At 39.6% G+C, this 16,793-nt stretch overlaps 1 protein-coding gene across 3 annotated transcripts in view; it reads left to right on the forward strand.

The window, feature by feature from the left end:
* The window catches only part of SLC44A1 (solute carrier family 44 member 1), a 228,971-nt gene that overhangs the window by 72,523 nt on the left and 139,655 nt on the right, over positions 1-16,793 (forward strand). For all 3 annotated transcript variants that reach the window (XM_006061552.4, XM_006061551.4, XM_006061550.4), the window contains exon 3: positions 2,237-2,379. In XM_006061552.4, the coding sequence (XP_006061614.1) occupies positions 2,237-2,379 (143 nt within the window). The remainder of the gene's footprint in view (positions 1-2,236; positions 2,380-16,793) is intronic.

Below are 16,793 nucleotides of genomic sequence, written 5' to 3' on the forward strand. Positions count from 1 at the left end.
TCCTTCTGCTAAATAACACTCTATCTGCTTCTTGGAGCCATTGAATTAAAGAGTACATTCTGTAAAGTTTCTCTTACCCTATTTTAATTTCATGTACCATTTTTTCTCATCTGAAACTATATTGCTTCCTGCATTTGGATTTCACAATTTTTTTTTTAAAAAGGAGATTGTCTTTTTAATTATATTTGGCCTAGTTCTCCATTGTCACTACTTGTACCATGAGACATCTCCAGGATAACAGTCATGGTTTCTCTCTCTCTTACTAGCTTCCTGTTCCCCTTCCTTTCCCTCCTACAGCTTCTCACCCTCTCCACTCTAATGCTTTGGGAAGCTACTAAAAAGTTTAAATGGCCTATGTGAAAATATGTCAGTGTCCCATTTTACCATATACATGAAACATTTATAATTTATACTCTGCCTACATCCAAGAGGGATATGAGGTGGCCTATAATTTAAAAACACAAACACACACATGCACAAAAACACGCACATGTATGTTTCCAACAGTACTGTTAAAAATGATCATAAAGGGACTTCAGGAACCATTGAAGGCCATCTGTAACACAAAGTACTTATCAAAGGTAAGAAGAACATTTCTATAAAAAGTGAAAGAAGAACATAACCTTTTAATTATGCAAGTGCTTTGCTATTTTAGACCAGTAGTGAAAGATGGTAATTGTGGTCCAAATGTTTCTCTGTAATGACGAAATGACTGACAGTATTTCTCACTCCCCACACCCCCCCTCCCCCGCCACCCCCTAGAACATTTTTTCCCAAAATTCAGAACTGAAGGGATTTTTGGTTAATCCCCAATTACTGTTATTCTGTTAGTCTGACTTTTTCATTAGCAGCTACAATATATTGACTACCTGCTGTGTACAGGGCCAGCTACAAGTTAGAAATGTGTTATCTCATGGAGGCCCCATCGTTTGGCTGTGAAACAGTTGATACTATTTTTTGTCAGAGATGAGGAAGAAACAGTCTAAGAAGGTAAATGGATCAAGGTTATATAGGTGGTAAATGGTAGAGTGAGGGTTTGAATCCAGATCTTTCTGGATCCTCTTTCTATTACTCTATGATGCCTCTCGTTAAAGAACTGTATTGGAAAGGTTCGCCATTAACCTTAGTGTCTTTTGTTAAAGATAACAGAAACTCAATCTTTTAGTGACCGCATTGCAAGAATATATCTTAACCTCTGTCTTTTCTCCCAATTCAGTTTAATAATAGTGACTCACCTTGTTTCCTGTTCTTATGCCCAGTAGCCTGCAGTTGAGTGTAGGGTTTATTGCTTTGCTTTGATCAATGCATCCTTGACTTGGCAAACATGATGCAGTTCTGAAGCGAGTACCATTTGCCGTTGGTACTGTGGTGAAGCATATCCCCATGAAATGAAGTGACCTCTGTGGCACATGGACCCAGGGCCTCCCTGGCCTTGAGTCGCCAATATTCAGAGCGTGAATGTACTTCACCGTATAATTCTTTGGCTTCTACACAACTTTATTGCAGGAAGAAAACAGAAGTGTTGTGTGTACTGAAGTGATAATTCGAAACCCACATACCTATTGTTCTTTGAATTTTTGTCTTTCATCTGTTGCTATTCTTTAACAGAACTCTTTGACAACCAAATAAAACTAAAGAATAGGGACTTCCCAGGTGGTCCAGTGGCTAAGGCTCCGAACTCCCAATGCAGGGGGCTCTGGCTTCAATCCCTGGTCAGGAAACTAGATCCCACATGCTACAACTAAGATCCAGTATAGTCAAATAAATAAATATTAAAAAAAAAAATTTAAAGAATGAAGAAAGCTAGGTTTGAGTCTTATGCCCTGAAATTTAGTAGCTTCTATGGCCTTGGATGACTTATTTACCCTCTCTGGGCCTCAGTTTCCCCATCATGAGGATTAGAGATAATGTATGGTGAGCAGCTGGTACAGATCCTGGCATCGAGCAGATGTTCAGTACAAAGAAGCTGCTATTATTATTATTATAAAATGCAAAGACATACTTACAATGTAAAAGCTTGAGATTTGTTTTGTTATTGTAGTAAATAGTGTTTCCCTGTGGACTTCTTTGTACAGCTTATGTGAAACCCAAGGAAAACAGTGGAATAGTGTTTGCAATAAGGAAAGAAAGCTCTTTGTTCCCTTCAGCGGACAAAAGAAGCTCATTATCGTATCAAGTAGTGGCTGTTGCTATTGAAATGGTTTATTTGTATGTTTTTTTCTGTTTTTTCCTCTAGGGATTTATTTGTGGCTTTTCAGTAGCAACAGGTGCAGCAGCAAGACTAGTATCAGGATACGACAGCTATGGAAATATCTGTGGGCAGAAAAATGCAGAGTTGGAAGCAATACCAAACAGTGGCATGGACCACACCCATCGGAAGTGAGTAGCCTGTGCCTGAATGGTGAACACTGTGGGAACTTGAAAGGGGAGGGGGCATCCTGCCTTTTTTTTTTTTTTACTGTTATAAAGATAATATCTTACTTAATATTATTTTTATATGCTTCCTGTTGGTTTTTTTTTTAACTGTCCACTTGAATCATTTCTGGTTTTGGTCTATAAATACATTCACCAGGAAACAAAATTAGGTGCCATGTTAAAATGGCCTACCTTGAGGTTTTAATGAGTAAATGCATGATTTGAGAGAGTTACTCTTGTACTCCTACTCTGTTTTCCATTAGCCTGTAGGCTGTACATGAAGTTTTAACCCAGAAAACAATATACTATTTTTCTTCCTAAGACTGCTTGATGGAAGGCAGATGGATAATGGATTTTGACACAGTAAAGTTATAATGAAACATTTTGTGGTGCATCATTTATAAGTACACACTGATTTCCAATTTTATAAAAGATATATTTTCTTTGTCAGACTTTGAAATTTCTTTTGGGTTTTCGAGGTTCAGGTTTTGGATTTCTTGAAATTCCTGACTTAATCACCTCTTTTCTTCAAAAGAGCTATTATTTCATTTTTACTGTCTATGGGGAAAAAGACATCTTATCAAATGTATTGTATGTATGATGTCAATATATTTGTTCCAAACTGTGTATTTATGCCCATCAAACTTTATTAGACAGGTCTAATAAATAAATACAGGTCTTTAGAATTAACCACACTAATTTTAAGGTTAGCCAATTCCATTAGTGAACTTTATAGGAGAAGACTAATGCGAATAAAAACATTTTTTAGACTGTAGTTCTATAATATTTTGAGAGATATAATAACTCTATTTATTGTTAGATAAATATGTTGATTAAATCTGGGCCCCTACTAAAGTAGATTAATTTGATAAATTAAAAAACTTGAAAAAATCCAAATAGTTAATCTTAAAAGATATTTCTCCATTTAATGAAGGAATAATGCAGTTCAAATAAAAAATTTTAAATAGTAATAATGAATATTTGTATAGAATGCAATAGTCAAGAAGTATATGATACCAACCTGTGGGATGGGGGTAGCAAAGGTTTAGAGAGATTGAAAACACCTCCCCAGAAGTCTGATGGGCAGTGGACTGTCCAAGACAGACCATGAGCTTTTCTCTTGATAGGTACCTGCGTCCCCTAACAGGAGAAGTAAAAATTGGACTTGAGAGCGTAATTTGGAGGATTATTTCATTTGTCCTTCTTTTTGTTTGCTTTATGAAATTAACACAAATTTTAGGCTTTGTGTTATTTGCTGTAGCAAATCTACCCATGTATTTTGTTTTTACTTCTCATTTTGGAACAGTTTTAGACTCACAGAGAAGTGCAAAAATAGTAGAGTTTTGCATATCTTTTTTTTTTTTAAGGTAGTGTCAAATATTATATACTCTTTAATGCTGTTGACATGTACCAAACATAAGATATTACCATTTGGATAATTGAGGAGACAGGAGATGAAGGACTCTAGTTCCTTGGGTTTACTGCTCACATGAGGTCATGATCATTTTTATGGCTCCCTTTTAACTTGCTAGTAACTCCAAGCACGTTCTTATCATAAAGTTTGTGTAATTGTCAGTTCATCCGTAACCTTTTGGAGGTTCATTTGGTTAATTTTTAAGAAATATTTTACTTTATATTGGCGTATAAGTGAGTAGGAGGCACAAGAGATGTGGGAAGAGCCCTGGAGGAGGAAATGGCAATCTGCCCCAGTATTCTTGCCTAGAAAATTCCATGGAGAGAGGAGCCTGATGGGCTACAGTCCATGGGGTCGCAAAGAGTCAGACACAATTGAACGCACACGCGTGCACACACACACACACACACATTCACACAGGTGATTAACACTATTGTGTTTGTTTCAGGTGTATAGCAAAGTGATTGTTGTACATTGACCTGTATCTATACTTTTCCAGATTCTTTTCCTGTTTAGATTGTTATATAATACTGAGCAGAGTTCCCTGTGCTATACAGTAGATCCTTGTTGGTTATCCATTCTAAATATAGCAGTGTTATTACATGTCAATCACAAACTCAGTCCTTAATTTCAAATCCTCAGATTATTCTATGTACATTTTGGCCTCTTGCAAAGAAAGCCTGCTTATTATTCTGAAAAAATGGTTCCTTTTCCCTGAGCGCTTAGCATAGTTGGGACACACTCATGGATAGCTGTAGGGTAATCCCTCAAGTATAGCAATGCCTTAACTTATGTATCCATGTTAGAATTTATTTTTGATCTCTACTTCTTCTTCTTTGCACATGAGCATTTTAGCCCTGAGTCATTAAAGTATTTCTGTCTGTGAAAGTGAAGGTCACTCATCATGTCCACTCTTTGCAACCCCATAGATTGTAGCCTGCCAGGCTCCTATGTCCATGGAATTCTCTAGGCAAGAATACTGGAGGGGCTAGCCATTCCCTTCTCTAGGATATCTTCCCAACCCAGGGATTGAACCTGGATCTCCTGCATTGCGGGCAGATTCTTTACCATCTGAGCAATCAGGGAAGCCTATTTCTATCTATAAATGGTAATTTTTTATAAATGAATAGTACGGTTTTGAATGTACCTTTCTAAGGTAAGTCTATACTATTTGGATTTGAAAGGAGGTAGACAGCCTTTGTGTTTATGAGAGTCCCTTGGACTGCAAGGAGATCCAACCAGTCAATCCTAAAGGAAATCAGTCCTGTATATTCATTGGAAGGACTGATGCTGAAGCTGAAACTCCAATACTTTATCCAACTAATGCAAAGAACTGACCCATTTGAAAAGACCTTGGGAAAGATTGAAGGTGAGAGAAAGGGACGACAGAGGATGATATGGTTGGATGGCATCACCGATTCAATGGAGTTGGTGATGGACAGGAAGGCCTGGGTATGCTGCAGTCCATGGGGCTACAAAGAGTCAGACACAACTGAGCGACTGAACTGAACTGAACGTATACTCCATTCTCTCTCTTTTGTTTCCTGCCAAGTGTATTGATTTTCTCCTTTTTCACACATACATCTTTGGCTTTATTATAAATACCACACCCTTCCATTCCTACAGGATTTTTTATACCTGTTTTGTCTTGATCTTGATCATTTTCTCCCATCCCTTATCCTTAGCACCTAGTACCTGATACTTACTAGGGCCTCTACACATAGTTGTTAAATAGGTTAATGAATGAATCCTCTAAAATATTGAATATAGCTAACTTTCTTGCCTTCATGAATGTTGTTTTTTTTCCTATCAGAAAAAAAAAATCCTCCTATTTTTCATGTGGCTAAATTCTATTCATCTTTCAGATCTCAGTATAAATGTTACTTCCCAGAAAGGTATTTTTTAAGCTCATGATTTAAGTTCCATTGTGTCCTGTAATATGTGTAATTATACATTTATTTCATCAGTATTTGTTAAATGTTTGTCTCTTCTAAGTTTCATGAAAGCAGAGGTGAGGTCTGTTTTGTTCACGGCTATATCCTCTGTACCTGGAATGTAGTAGACACTCAAATGTTTGTTGGATGGGTAAATAAACCTATTTATTTTTAAATATGTTCTTAGTGAATTAGAATCTGAGGATCTGAGTATTTTAAGGTTATTCATGCATTTTGCTGACTTGTCTTTCCATAAAGTCTGTTAATGTAAATCTCCCACTGAGATTGCTTTATCTTTGCTAGTATTATTAGTTTTTGTACAAATTTGATTCAACCACAGAATGGTATTTTATAGTTTTATTTGCATGCCTTGATTATTCATGAGTGTGAAACCACCGCTGCCCACCCCCCCATATGTTTGTTGGCCTCTCCTGAAGACCTTTGTGCCAGCACATCTATTCTTGGTCTTCTTATCTCTAATCCTCTCCATCCTTTATACTGTGATAGGATTAAGTTCTTTAAAGCCCTTTTTACTGTCATTTCCCTGCTCAAGAGCCTTTCCTTTTGTATTGTTACCTATTGAAAATGAGCCCACTCAGCCCTGGCATGACCTGGACTCCATGTACCTCTGCAATCTCCCCTCACTGTTTCTCAGTGCAGTGGTGCCACTCTCCATAATATTCAGTTGATTCAGCCTGTATGCTGTGTACCTCTCTGCCAGTCTGAATTCTTGAAAGAACAGTTCAGTTCAGTCGCTCAGTTGTGTCCGACTCTTTGCGACCCCATGAATCGCAGCACGCCAGGCCTCCCTGTCCATCACCAACTCCCGGAGTTCACTCAGACTCATGTCCATCAAGTCAGTGATGCCATCCAGGATCTCATCCTCTGTTGTCCCCTTCTCCTCCTGCCCCCAATCCCTCCCAGCATCAGAGTCTTTTCCAATGAGTCAACTCTTCACATGAGGTGGCCAAAGTACTGGAGTTTCAGCTTCAGCATCATTCCTTCCAAAGAAATCCCAGGGCTGATCTCCTTCACAATGGACTGGTTGGATCTCCTTGCAGTCCATGGACTCTCAAGAGTCTTCTACAACACCACAGTTCAAAAGCATCAATTCTTCGGCGCTCAGCTTTCTTCACAGTCCAACTCTCACATCCATACATGACCACAGGAAAAACCATAGCCTTGACTAGATGGACCTTTGTTGGCAAGTAATGTCTCTGCTTTTGAACATGCTATCTAGGTTGGTCATAACTTTTCTTTCAAGGAGTAAGCATCTTTTAATTTCATGGCTGCAATCACCATCTGCAGTGATTTTGGAGCCCCCAAAAATAAAGTCTGACACTGCTTCCACTGTTTCCCCATCTATTTCTCATGAAGTGATGGGACCAGATGCCATGATCTTCGTTTTCTGAATGTTGAGCTTTAGGCCAACTTTTTCACTCTCCACTTTCACTTTCATCAAGAGGCTTTTGAGTTCCTCTTCACTTTCTGCCATAAGGGTGGTGTCACTTGCATATCTGAGGTTATTGATATTTCTCCTGGCAATCTTGATTCTAGCTTGTGCTTCTTCCAGCCCAGCATTTCTCTTGATGTACACTGCATACAAGTTAAATAAGCAGGGTGACAATATATAGCCTTGACGAACTCCTTTTCCTATTTGGAACCAGTCTGTTGTTCCATGTCCAGTTCTAACTGTTGCTTCCTGACTTGCATATAGGTTTCTCAAGAGGCAGATCGGGTGGTTTGGTATTCCCATCTCTTTCAGAATTTTCCACAGTTTATTGTGATCCACACAGTCAAAGGCTTTGGCATAGTCAATAAAGCAGATTGATATTTTTATGGAACTCTCTTGCCTTTTCCATGATCCAGTGGATGTTGGCAATTTGATCTCTGCTTCCTCTGCCTTTTCTAAAACCAGCTTGAACATCTGGAAGTTCACGGTTCACATATTGCTGAAGCCTGGCTTGGAGAATTTTGAGCATTACTTTAGTAGCGTGTGAGATGAGTGCAGTTGTGCGGTAGTTTGAGCATTCTTTGGCATTGCCTTTCTTTGGGATTGGAATGAAAACTGACCTTTTCCAGTCCTGTGGCCACTGCTGAGTTTTCCAAGTCTGCTGGCATATTGAGTGCAGCACTTTCACAGCATCATCTTTCAGGATTTAAAATAGCTCCACTGGAATTCCATCACCTCCACTAGCTTTGTTCGTAGTGATGCTTTCTAAGGCCCACTTGACTTCACATTCCAGGATGTCTGGCTCTAGGTGAGTGATCACACCATCGTGGTTATCTTGGTCATGAAGATCTTTTTTGTACAGTTCTTCTGTGTATTCTTGCCACCTCTTCTTAATATCCTCTGCTTCTGTTAGGTCCATACCATTTCTGTCCTTTATCGAGCCCATCTTTGCATGAAATGTTCCTTTGGTGTCTCTAATTTTCTTGAAGAGATCACAGTCTTTCCCATTCTGTTGTTTTCCTCTATTTCTTTGCATTGATCGCTGAGGAAGGCTTTCTTATCTCTTCTTGCTATTCTTTGGAACTCTGCATTCAGATGCTTGTATCTTTCGTTTTCTCCTTTGATTTGCACTTTCTTTTCACAGCTATTTGTAAGGCCTCCTCAGATAGCCATTTTGCTTTTTTGCATTTCTTTTCCATGGGGATGGTCTTGATCCCTGTCCCCTGTACAGTGTCATGAACCTCAGTCCATACTTCATCAGGCACTCTATCTATCAGATCTAGTCCCTTAAATCTATTTCTCACTTCCACTGTATAGTCATAAGGGATTTGATTTAGGTCATACCTGAATGGTCTAGTTGTTTTCCCTACTTTCTTCAGTTTCAGTCTGAATTTGGCAATAAGGGGTTAATGATCTGAGCCACAGTCAGCACCCGGTCTTGTTTTTGCTGACTGTATAGAGCTTCTCATCTTTGGCTGCAAAGAATATAATCAATCTGATTTCGGTGTTGACCATCTGGTGATGTCCATGTGTAGAGTCTTCTCTTGTGTTGTTGGAAGAGGGTGTTTGCTATGACCAGTGCATTTTCTTGGCAAAACTCGATTAGTTTTTGCCCTGCTTCATTCCGTATTCCAAGGCCAAATTTGCCTGTTACTCCAGGTGTTTCTTGACTTCCTACTTTTGCATTCCAGTCCCCTATAATGAAAAGGACATCTTTTTGGGTGTTAATTCTAAAAGGTCTTGTAGGTCTTCATAGAACCCTTCCCCTTCAGCTTCCTCAGTGTTACTGGTTGGGGCATAGACTTGGATTACTGTGATATTGAATGGTTTGCCTTGGAAACGAACAGAGATCATTCTGTCATTTTTGAGATTGCATCCAATACTGCATTTCAGACTCTTTTTTTGACTATGATGGCTACTCCATTTTCTGAGAGATTGCTGCCCGCAATAGTAGATATAATGGTCATCTGAGTTAAATTCGCCCATTCCAGTCCATTTTAGTTCACTGATTCCCTGAATGTCGACATTCACTCTTGCCATTTCCTGTTTGACCACTTCCAATTTGCCTTGATTCATGGACCTGACATTCCAGGTTCCTATGCAATATTGCTCTTTACAGCATCGGATCTGGCTTCTATCACCAGTCACATCCACAACTGGGTGTTGTTTTTGCTTTGGCTCCATCCCTTCATTCTTTCTGGAGTTATTTCTCCACTGATCTCCAGTAGCATATTGGGCACCTACTGACCTGGGGAGTTCCTCTTTCAGTATCCTGTCATTTTGCCTTTTCATACTGTTCATGGAGTTCTCAAGGCAAGAATACTGAAGTGGTTTGCCATTCCCTTCTCCAGTGGACCACACTGTGTCAGACCTGTCCACCATGCCTGCCCATCTTGGGTGGCCCCACAGGGCATGGCTTAGTTTCACTGAGTTAGACAAGGCTGTGGTCCTAGTGTGATTAGATTGACTAGTTTTCTGTGATTATGGTTTCAGTGTGTCTGCCCTCTGATGCCCTCCCTCTTGCAACATGTATATGTTACTTGGGTATATACCCTCTCTATGGAATATTTCAAAGCTACCTTAATCCCAGAACTTTATTTTGGATTTCTGTTGCCTTTAAGTTGTTGTCTAATAATATTGTGCTACTCATCTGCCTATATTAATGATCAGTTGCTAGGTAACAATATTTGCATAAACATAATGGCTTACAATAGGAGACACGTACTATGTCACAGTTCCTGTGGGTCAGGAATCTGGATGCGGCTTTTCAGGACTCTTGCTTCAGTCCTTTACAAGGTTGCCACAAGGTGTTGATTAGAGCTGGGGTTCTCCTGGGGAAGTTCCCCTACCAAGCTCAGGTGGTTGTTGGCAGCATGCACTCCTCGATGATTGTTAAACCAAGAGCCTTAACTCTTTACTGGCTATCAGCCAAAGCCTACCTTCAGTGCTTGCTACATGGCCTCTCCATATGGCAGCTTACTTCAAAGCCAACAGGAGAGGGTGTCAATACACAGAGATACAGACAAGAGAGTCTGTTAGCAAGATGGAAGTTACAATATTACTGTGCAAGTGATAACCCCTCACCTTTGCCATATTCTACTGGTTAGAAGCAAGTCACAGGCCACACCCAAATGTAACGGGAGGATTTTGAACTATAGGAGGTAGGGGTAATTAGGGCCTCTTAGAGTCTGAAAGCCACACTGCCCAGCTCTGTCTCCCTGGAGCACCATGTTTTGTATGACTCCCAAATTTCAGTACTCAAGAGTCATTTCATAGGGGCTTGTTGAATTACAATAAAATAGGAAGGAAGGAAGTTAAGAGGGACATGAGAAATAGAATGTCTTTGACCTATTCTAACCAGAAAATTTAAGATGCTAAAACGACTATAAGAATTCTATTTGTAGTAAAAAGTTTGTATTTTATTTATTTATTTTATCATTTTAATTTATGTGTTCTTTTCTCCCCAAATAGTATTTACTGTAGTAATAAAGATGTATAGGAACATGGCAGACAATATTTTATGAGATACTGGAATGCCTCAACTTCAAATGGATTATGTCCCAAAGTTAATTTTTAAGTCAGTTGGATGAAATGTGTAAAATTTTTCTGCATAGAAACAATGCTATAAATAAGACTCTGACGCTGGGTCAACCTGGAAGAGCTCATTTATCTTAGAACCATAAAGTGCCAGAGATGAAAGGGATCTTTAAGATTATCTAGTGGGTAACCTCCTTAAAGCATCACATCAAACACATGTGAGCACCAACGAAGGCCCAGAGAAGAAAGTGGTTTGTATTTATAGCTGAGCTCTGGTGGTAACGGTCCTATAAAGCATGGGCATGGATTATAGCCAAAAAAATTTTTTTGGTAGAAAAGATTAAGGTGGTAATAATATATTTTGAATTGATTGGTGATTCCAAAAAACGTATCTCTTCTGCCACATTCTACGTTGCCTATCATTTTCAAAACCAGAAAGCTAGTCTTCGAGGGTATGTGTCAATTTTTAGACAGAGAGAATCATTATTATTATAGAAAGTGCTCCCAGAAAAGAAGCCCCCATCTTCCATACCAAATTGGATAAAGCAGAGATGCTTCTAGTTCTAAGATAACTGGATTAGTATATATGAGGACTATACGGTGCAAAGCGTCTTGCTCTTTTGACCCCTGGTAAGATGATTGGGCAAAGAAGGCACTAGCACCCCACTCTAGTGCTCTTGCCTGGAGAATCCCATGGACGGAGGAGCCTAGTAGGCTGCAGACTATGGGGTCGCTAAGAGTCGGAAACGACTGAGTGACTTCACTTTCATGCATTGGAGAAGGAAATGGCAACCCACTCCAGTGTTCTTGCCTGGAGAATCCCATGGACAGAAGAGCCTGGTGGGCTGCCGTCTATGGGGTTGCACAGAGTTGGACACGACTGAAACGACAGCAGCAGCAACAAGATGATTGGGGAGGCAGTGTGTTTTCACCATGGATACTCCCTTTTTCTGGGTGCCTGGGATGGGGCAGGCTGTGGCAAGGTGGCAGTGCTCTTAGTCTACATGGGCTATTACAACGCCAGGTGAGGGTATGTAGGGAATTGCTTTTAATCAAATTTGATATAGGCATTTTATTATTAATAGGACTCTGTTCTCCATTCTGCAGACAATCCTAACACACAGCTTAGTGTCCACTTTCTTTGTTACTCTAAGAAAATTTCCCAGTATATCTCACTTATCAATATTGATTTTTCTGCAGAGGTTCTGAAGGTGTATTTTTTGTACCAATCTAACTTCCTTCTTTATCTTTTTGGCTTTTCTCTAAGGAATCCATTAGTCCTTATTCCTGATAAAGGCTCTGTGGTCCTAAAATGCCTCTCAGATTTCAGATAAATCAGTGTTAACAAGATGTACAGGAAGTAGGCTTCCGAGGAGGTTGATGGTATGCATGTGTGAGTAAAATCTATCAGGGGCATTTTGTTTGAGACCTTTTTCAATTACCTGTGTAACCTTTAGCAGGGTATCTAGTGTGAGTTTTTCTTCTTTTCTTTAACTGTCTCATCTCTCAGAAATTCACAGCTTAAAATGTTTGTGCTGTAAGGGCCCTTGAGATCACTGAGCCCCTTCGTTTTGTAGGCGAAGAAACTGGAGTCTAGGAAACGTCAGTGAACTGACGAAGACAGTAATAGCAGGACTAGCCTTCCACTCCATGCTTAGTCTAGTGCTCTTTGCATTATATGCTACACTCTGGTAAGCTACACAGTGATTCCCTTTCTCACCTTTTGTGCTTTTGGGGCCTCTCACTTCCAGCATTTAAAGATGAAAGAAACTTTTAGTAGAACATGTAAAAAAGGACAGGTTATATAAATCAATAAAGTTATAACTAAAGAAACTTTGAAAGGAACCAAAATACCTATACAATCTCTGGAGGCTTTGAATAATTTGCAGGCAATCTTTATGTGTTTCTTTTTCTGTCAGATAAAGAATATGAATTTTAATGATGAAATGCATTATATTTATTTCACATTTGGACATTTTTTACCATTTGTATGTTTTAAATATTCATTGAAAAACAGGTAGTTTAAAGCTGATGTTACTCTCTTAGTAAGATAATTGACTGTTTAATAGGCAATAGTCTTATTTTAAAGAAACTCTAACTTTATAATCTCTACATGAATACAGAACAGGACTTTAATGGCCACTGATTACCTTCTCTAAAGCTCAGAATTCTATAGGCTTAGTGTCTAGTTTCAGAGAAGGCAATGGCACCCCACTCCAGTACTCTTGCCTGGAAAATCCCATGGATGGAGGAGCCTGGTAGGCTGCAGTCCATGGGGTCGTGAAGAGTCAGACACAGCTGAGCGACTTAACTTTCACTTTTCACTTTCATGCATTGGAGAAGGAAATGGCAACCCACTCCAGTGTTCTTGCCTGGGGAATCCCAGGGATGGGGGAGCCTGGTGGGCTGCCATCTATGGGGTTGCACAGAGTCGGCCACAACTGAAGTGACTTAGCAGCAGCAGCAGTAGCAGTGTCTAGTTTAGTCCACCCCATGATTGCTAACTGGCTTATTAACTTTTTTTTCCCCTCTTGTTTCTTTCTTTCTTTTTTTTTTTTTAATTGAAGTATTGTTGATGTAGTCTTCCCAGGTGGCTCAGTGGTAAAGAATCCACCTGCCAAGCAGGAGATATGTGTTCCGTCCCTGGGTCAGAAAGATCCCCTGGAGAAGGAAATGGCAACCCATTCCAGTATTCTTGTCTGGGAATTTCTGTAGACAGAGGAGGCTGTCAGGCTATATAGTCCATGGGGTCACAAAGAGTCGGACACGACTTAGTGACTAAACAGCAGCAGCAGCAGCATAGTTGATGTGCAATACTGTATAAAGCTTATTAACTTTTATAAAGGCTTATTTATTATTTAGGGGATTGGTAGTGATATTATACCCATATGAAGAATGTGTTTACTCTTTACGCATGAGCAGATTGCCAGGCTTTCTAGGTCTATACTATGCTATATAACCATATATTTTAGGAAGAACTTTATAAAAAATTATAAAACATACCTCTTTGAAGATTTTTTAAAGAGTTATCAAACCTCATTGATCATTCATACCTGTTTCTGTTTGGAAAAAAATAGAAAAGTAAAGATAAAATTTGCCAGAATACTCACTTTGAGGATCCTTTTATCAGCTCTGTATAGCTCTTCATGTTTATATGACTGAGACTTCTCTTCCTCTCAATGACTTAAATCAAATTACTGGCTACTAAATGATTATCCTTCACCAGTCTCTAAAATTCTATTATTTTATTAGTCCTCAGCAAACGTTTATTGAAAATCTGCTGTGTTCTAGAAACCTTTATTAAGAATAACAAAATAGGAAACAACCTAAATGGCTGGAAAAAAAAATTTGATTAAATTGATTCACTAATGAATTATATTTCTTGGGCATCTACTTGGGGCTAAGCTTTGGATATTATACTCTTGATAAAAGCAGGCACACTTTTATTCTCATGGAAATTACAGTCTAGTGGAGAAAACAGAACTTAAAATCATCAGATAATCATAAGTATTATTACAGCTGTCAAAAGTGTTATGAAAGGTGAGATATAAGGGTTTCAAAGAGGTTATAACAGGAGGACCTGACCCAGCCTGAATACTATGGAACAGTAAAAATGATGGTACAGAATTCCATCCATTGACATGGAATAGCCACATAATGGAATTAAGGGAAAGATAAAATTATAAATTAGTATTTATCTTGTGATTTATATATATATATTATATATATAATACATGTACAAAGTATAGAATGACATGAAAATATTAATAGTATGGTTAACTGTTGAGTTATGGATCTTTTAAAATTTCTTTTATATTTATTTCTTTTTTCCCTAAGTTTTCTACAATTAATATATATTGTTTGGACAATTAAAAAAATATTAGAGTTAAAACAAAAAAAGGTCATTCACAGTCCCTGTCTTAAGAGCTTGCATCCTAGTGAGAAAGACAAAATAGACACACCGATGGTGCAATGTGGGACATCCTATGAAAGTTTTGTAATTGACAGCTGGGTAACTTCAGTTTCCTTGGTTCCTAACTGCAGGCTGGTGGGGACAGGAAGGCAATATGATGGTAGCCCTGGGACCACCACTGTGTTCAGTTCTGTTGCTTCTGTAACAAATTGCTATAAACTAAGTCCAGTTGAGCTATTCCAAATCCTGAAAGATGATGCTGTGAAAGTGCTGCACTCAACATGCCAGCAAATTTGGAAAACTCAGCAGTGGCCACAGGACTGGAAGAGGTCAGTTTTCATTCCAATCCCAAAGAAAGGCAATGCCAAAGAATGCTCAAACTACTGCACAATTTCACTCATCTCACACACTAGTAAAGTAATGCTCAACATTCTCCAAGCCAGGCTTTAGCAATACGTGAACTGTGAACTTCCTGATGTTCAAGCTGGTTTTAGAAAAGGCAGAGGAACCAGAGATCAAATTGCCACCATCTGCTGGATCATGGAAAAAGCAAGAGAGTTCCAGAAAAACATCTATTTCTGCTTTATTGACTATGCCAAAGCCTTTGACTGTGTGGATCACAATAAACTGTGGAAAATTCTGAAAGAGATGGGAATACCAGATCACCTGATCTGCCTCTTGAGAAATTTGTATGCAGTTCAGGAAGCAACAGTTAGAACTGGACATGGAACAACAGACTGGTTCCAAATAGGAAAAGGAGTTCGTCAAGGCTGTATATTGTCACCCTGTTTATTTAACTTCTATGCAGAGTACATCATGAGAAACGCTGGACTGGAAGAAACACAAGCTAGAATCAAGATTGCCGGGAGAAATATCAATAACCTCAGATATGCAGATGACACCACCCTTATGGCAGAAAGTGAAGAGGAACTCAAAAGCCCCTTGATGAAAGTGAAAGTGGAGAGTGAAAAAGTTGGCCTAAAGCTCAACATTCAGAAAACGAAGATCATGGCATCTGGTCCCATCACTTCATGGGAAATAGATGGGGAAACAGCGGAAACAGTGTCAGACTTTATTTTTGGGGGCTCCAAAATCACTGCAGATGGTGACTGCAGCCATGAAATTAAAAGACGCTTACTCCTTGGAAGGAAAATTATGACCAACCTAGATAGCATATTCAAAAGCAGAGACATTACTTTGCCAACAAAGGTTCGTCTAGTCAAGGCTATGGTTTTTCCTGTGGTCATGTATGGATGTGAGAGTTGGACTGTGAAGAAGGCTGAGCGCCGAAGAACTGATGCTTTTGAACTGTGGTGTTGGATAAGACTCTTGAGAGTCCCTTGGACTGCAAGGAGATCCAGCCAGTCCATTGAAGGAGATCAGCCCTGGGATTTCTTTGGAAGGAATGGTGCTAAAGCTGAAACTCCTGTACTTTGGCCACCTCATGCGAGGAGTTGACTCATTGGAAAAGATTCTGATGCTGGGAGGGATTGGGGGCAGGAGGAGAAGGGGACGACAGAGGATGAGATGGCTGGATGGCATCACTGACCGACGGATGTGAGTCTGAGTGAACTCCGGGAGTTGGTGATGGACAGGGAGGCCTGGCGTGCTGCAATTCATGGGGTCGTAAAGAGTCGGACACGAATGAGCGACTGATCTGATCTGATCTGAAGTGCCTTAAAACAGCAAAGTTCTCTAAATCCGAATTCTGTTCACAGCATGGTTCAGCTGGTTGTCTGCCCCAGGTTTCACAAGGCTGAAATCAGAGGTTTGGCAGAGCTGTGTTCCTCGGTAGAGGCTCTTGGGAATCAATCTTCTTTCAAGCTCATTCAGGCTGTTGGCTGAGTTCAGTTTCATGTGGCTGTAGGATGAGGTTGCATTTCCTTGCTGGCTATCAGCCTGGGATCCTTCTCAGCTTCTAGAGGTAACCTATGTATTCTATTGCCTGTATTCTGTGGTTCATGATCCTTTTCCTTTATCAGCCATGGGTCAGAGCTTCTTACGCTTCAGTCTCTCTGACTTCCCCTTTGCTAGTGTTGCATCTTAGTTCTAGATTGTCCATGTGGGTTGGCAAATGTCTCAGCCAATGACTCGGGGTTCAGGAACAGAGTCATTTAAAGTAAGGGT

This window comes from Bubalus bubalis, chromosome 3 (assembly GCF_019923935.1).
Source record: "Bubalus bubalis isolate 160015118507 breed Murrah chromosome 3, NDDB_SH_1, whole genome shotgun sequence".
Taxonomy (NCBI): Eukaryota; Metazoa; Chordata; class Mammalia; order Artiodactyla; family Bovidae; genus Bubalus; species Bubalus bubalis.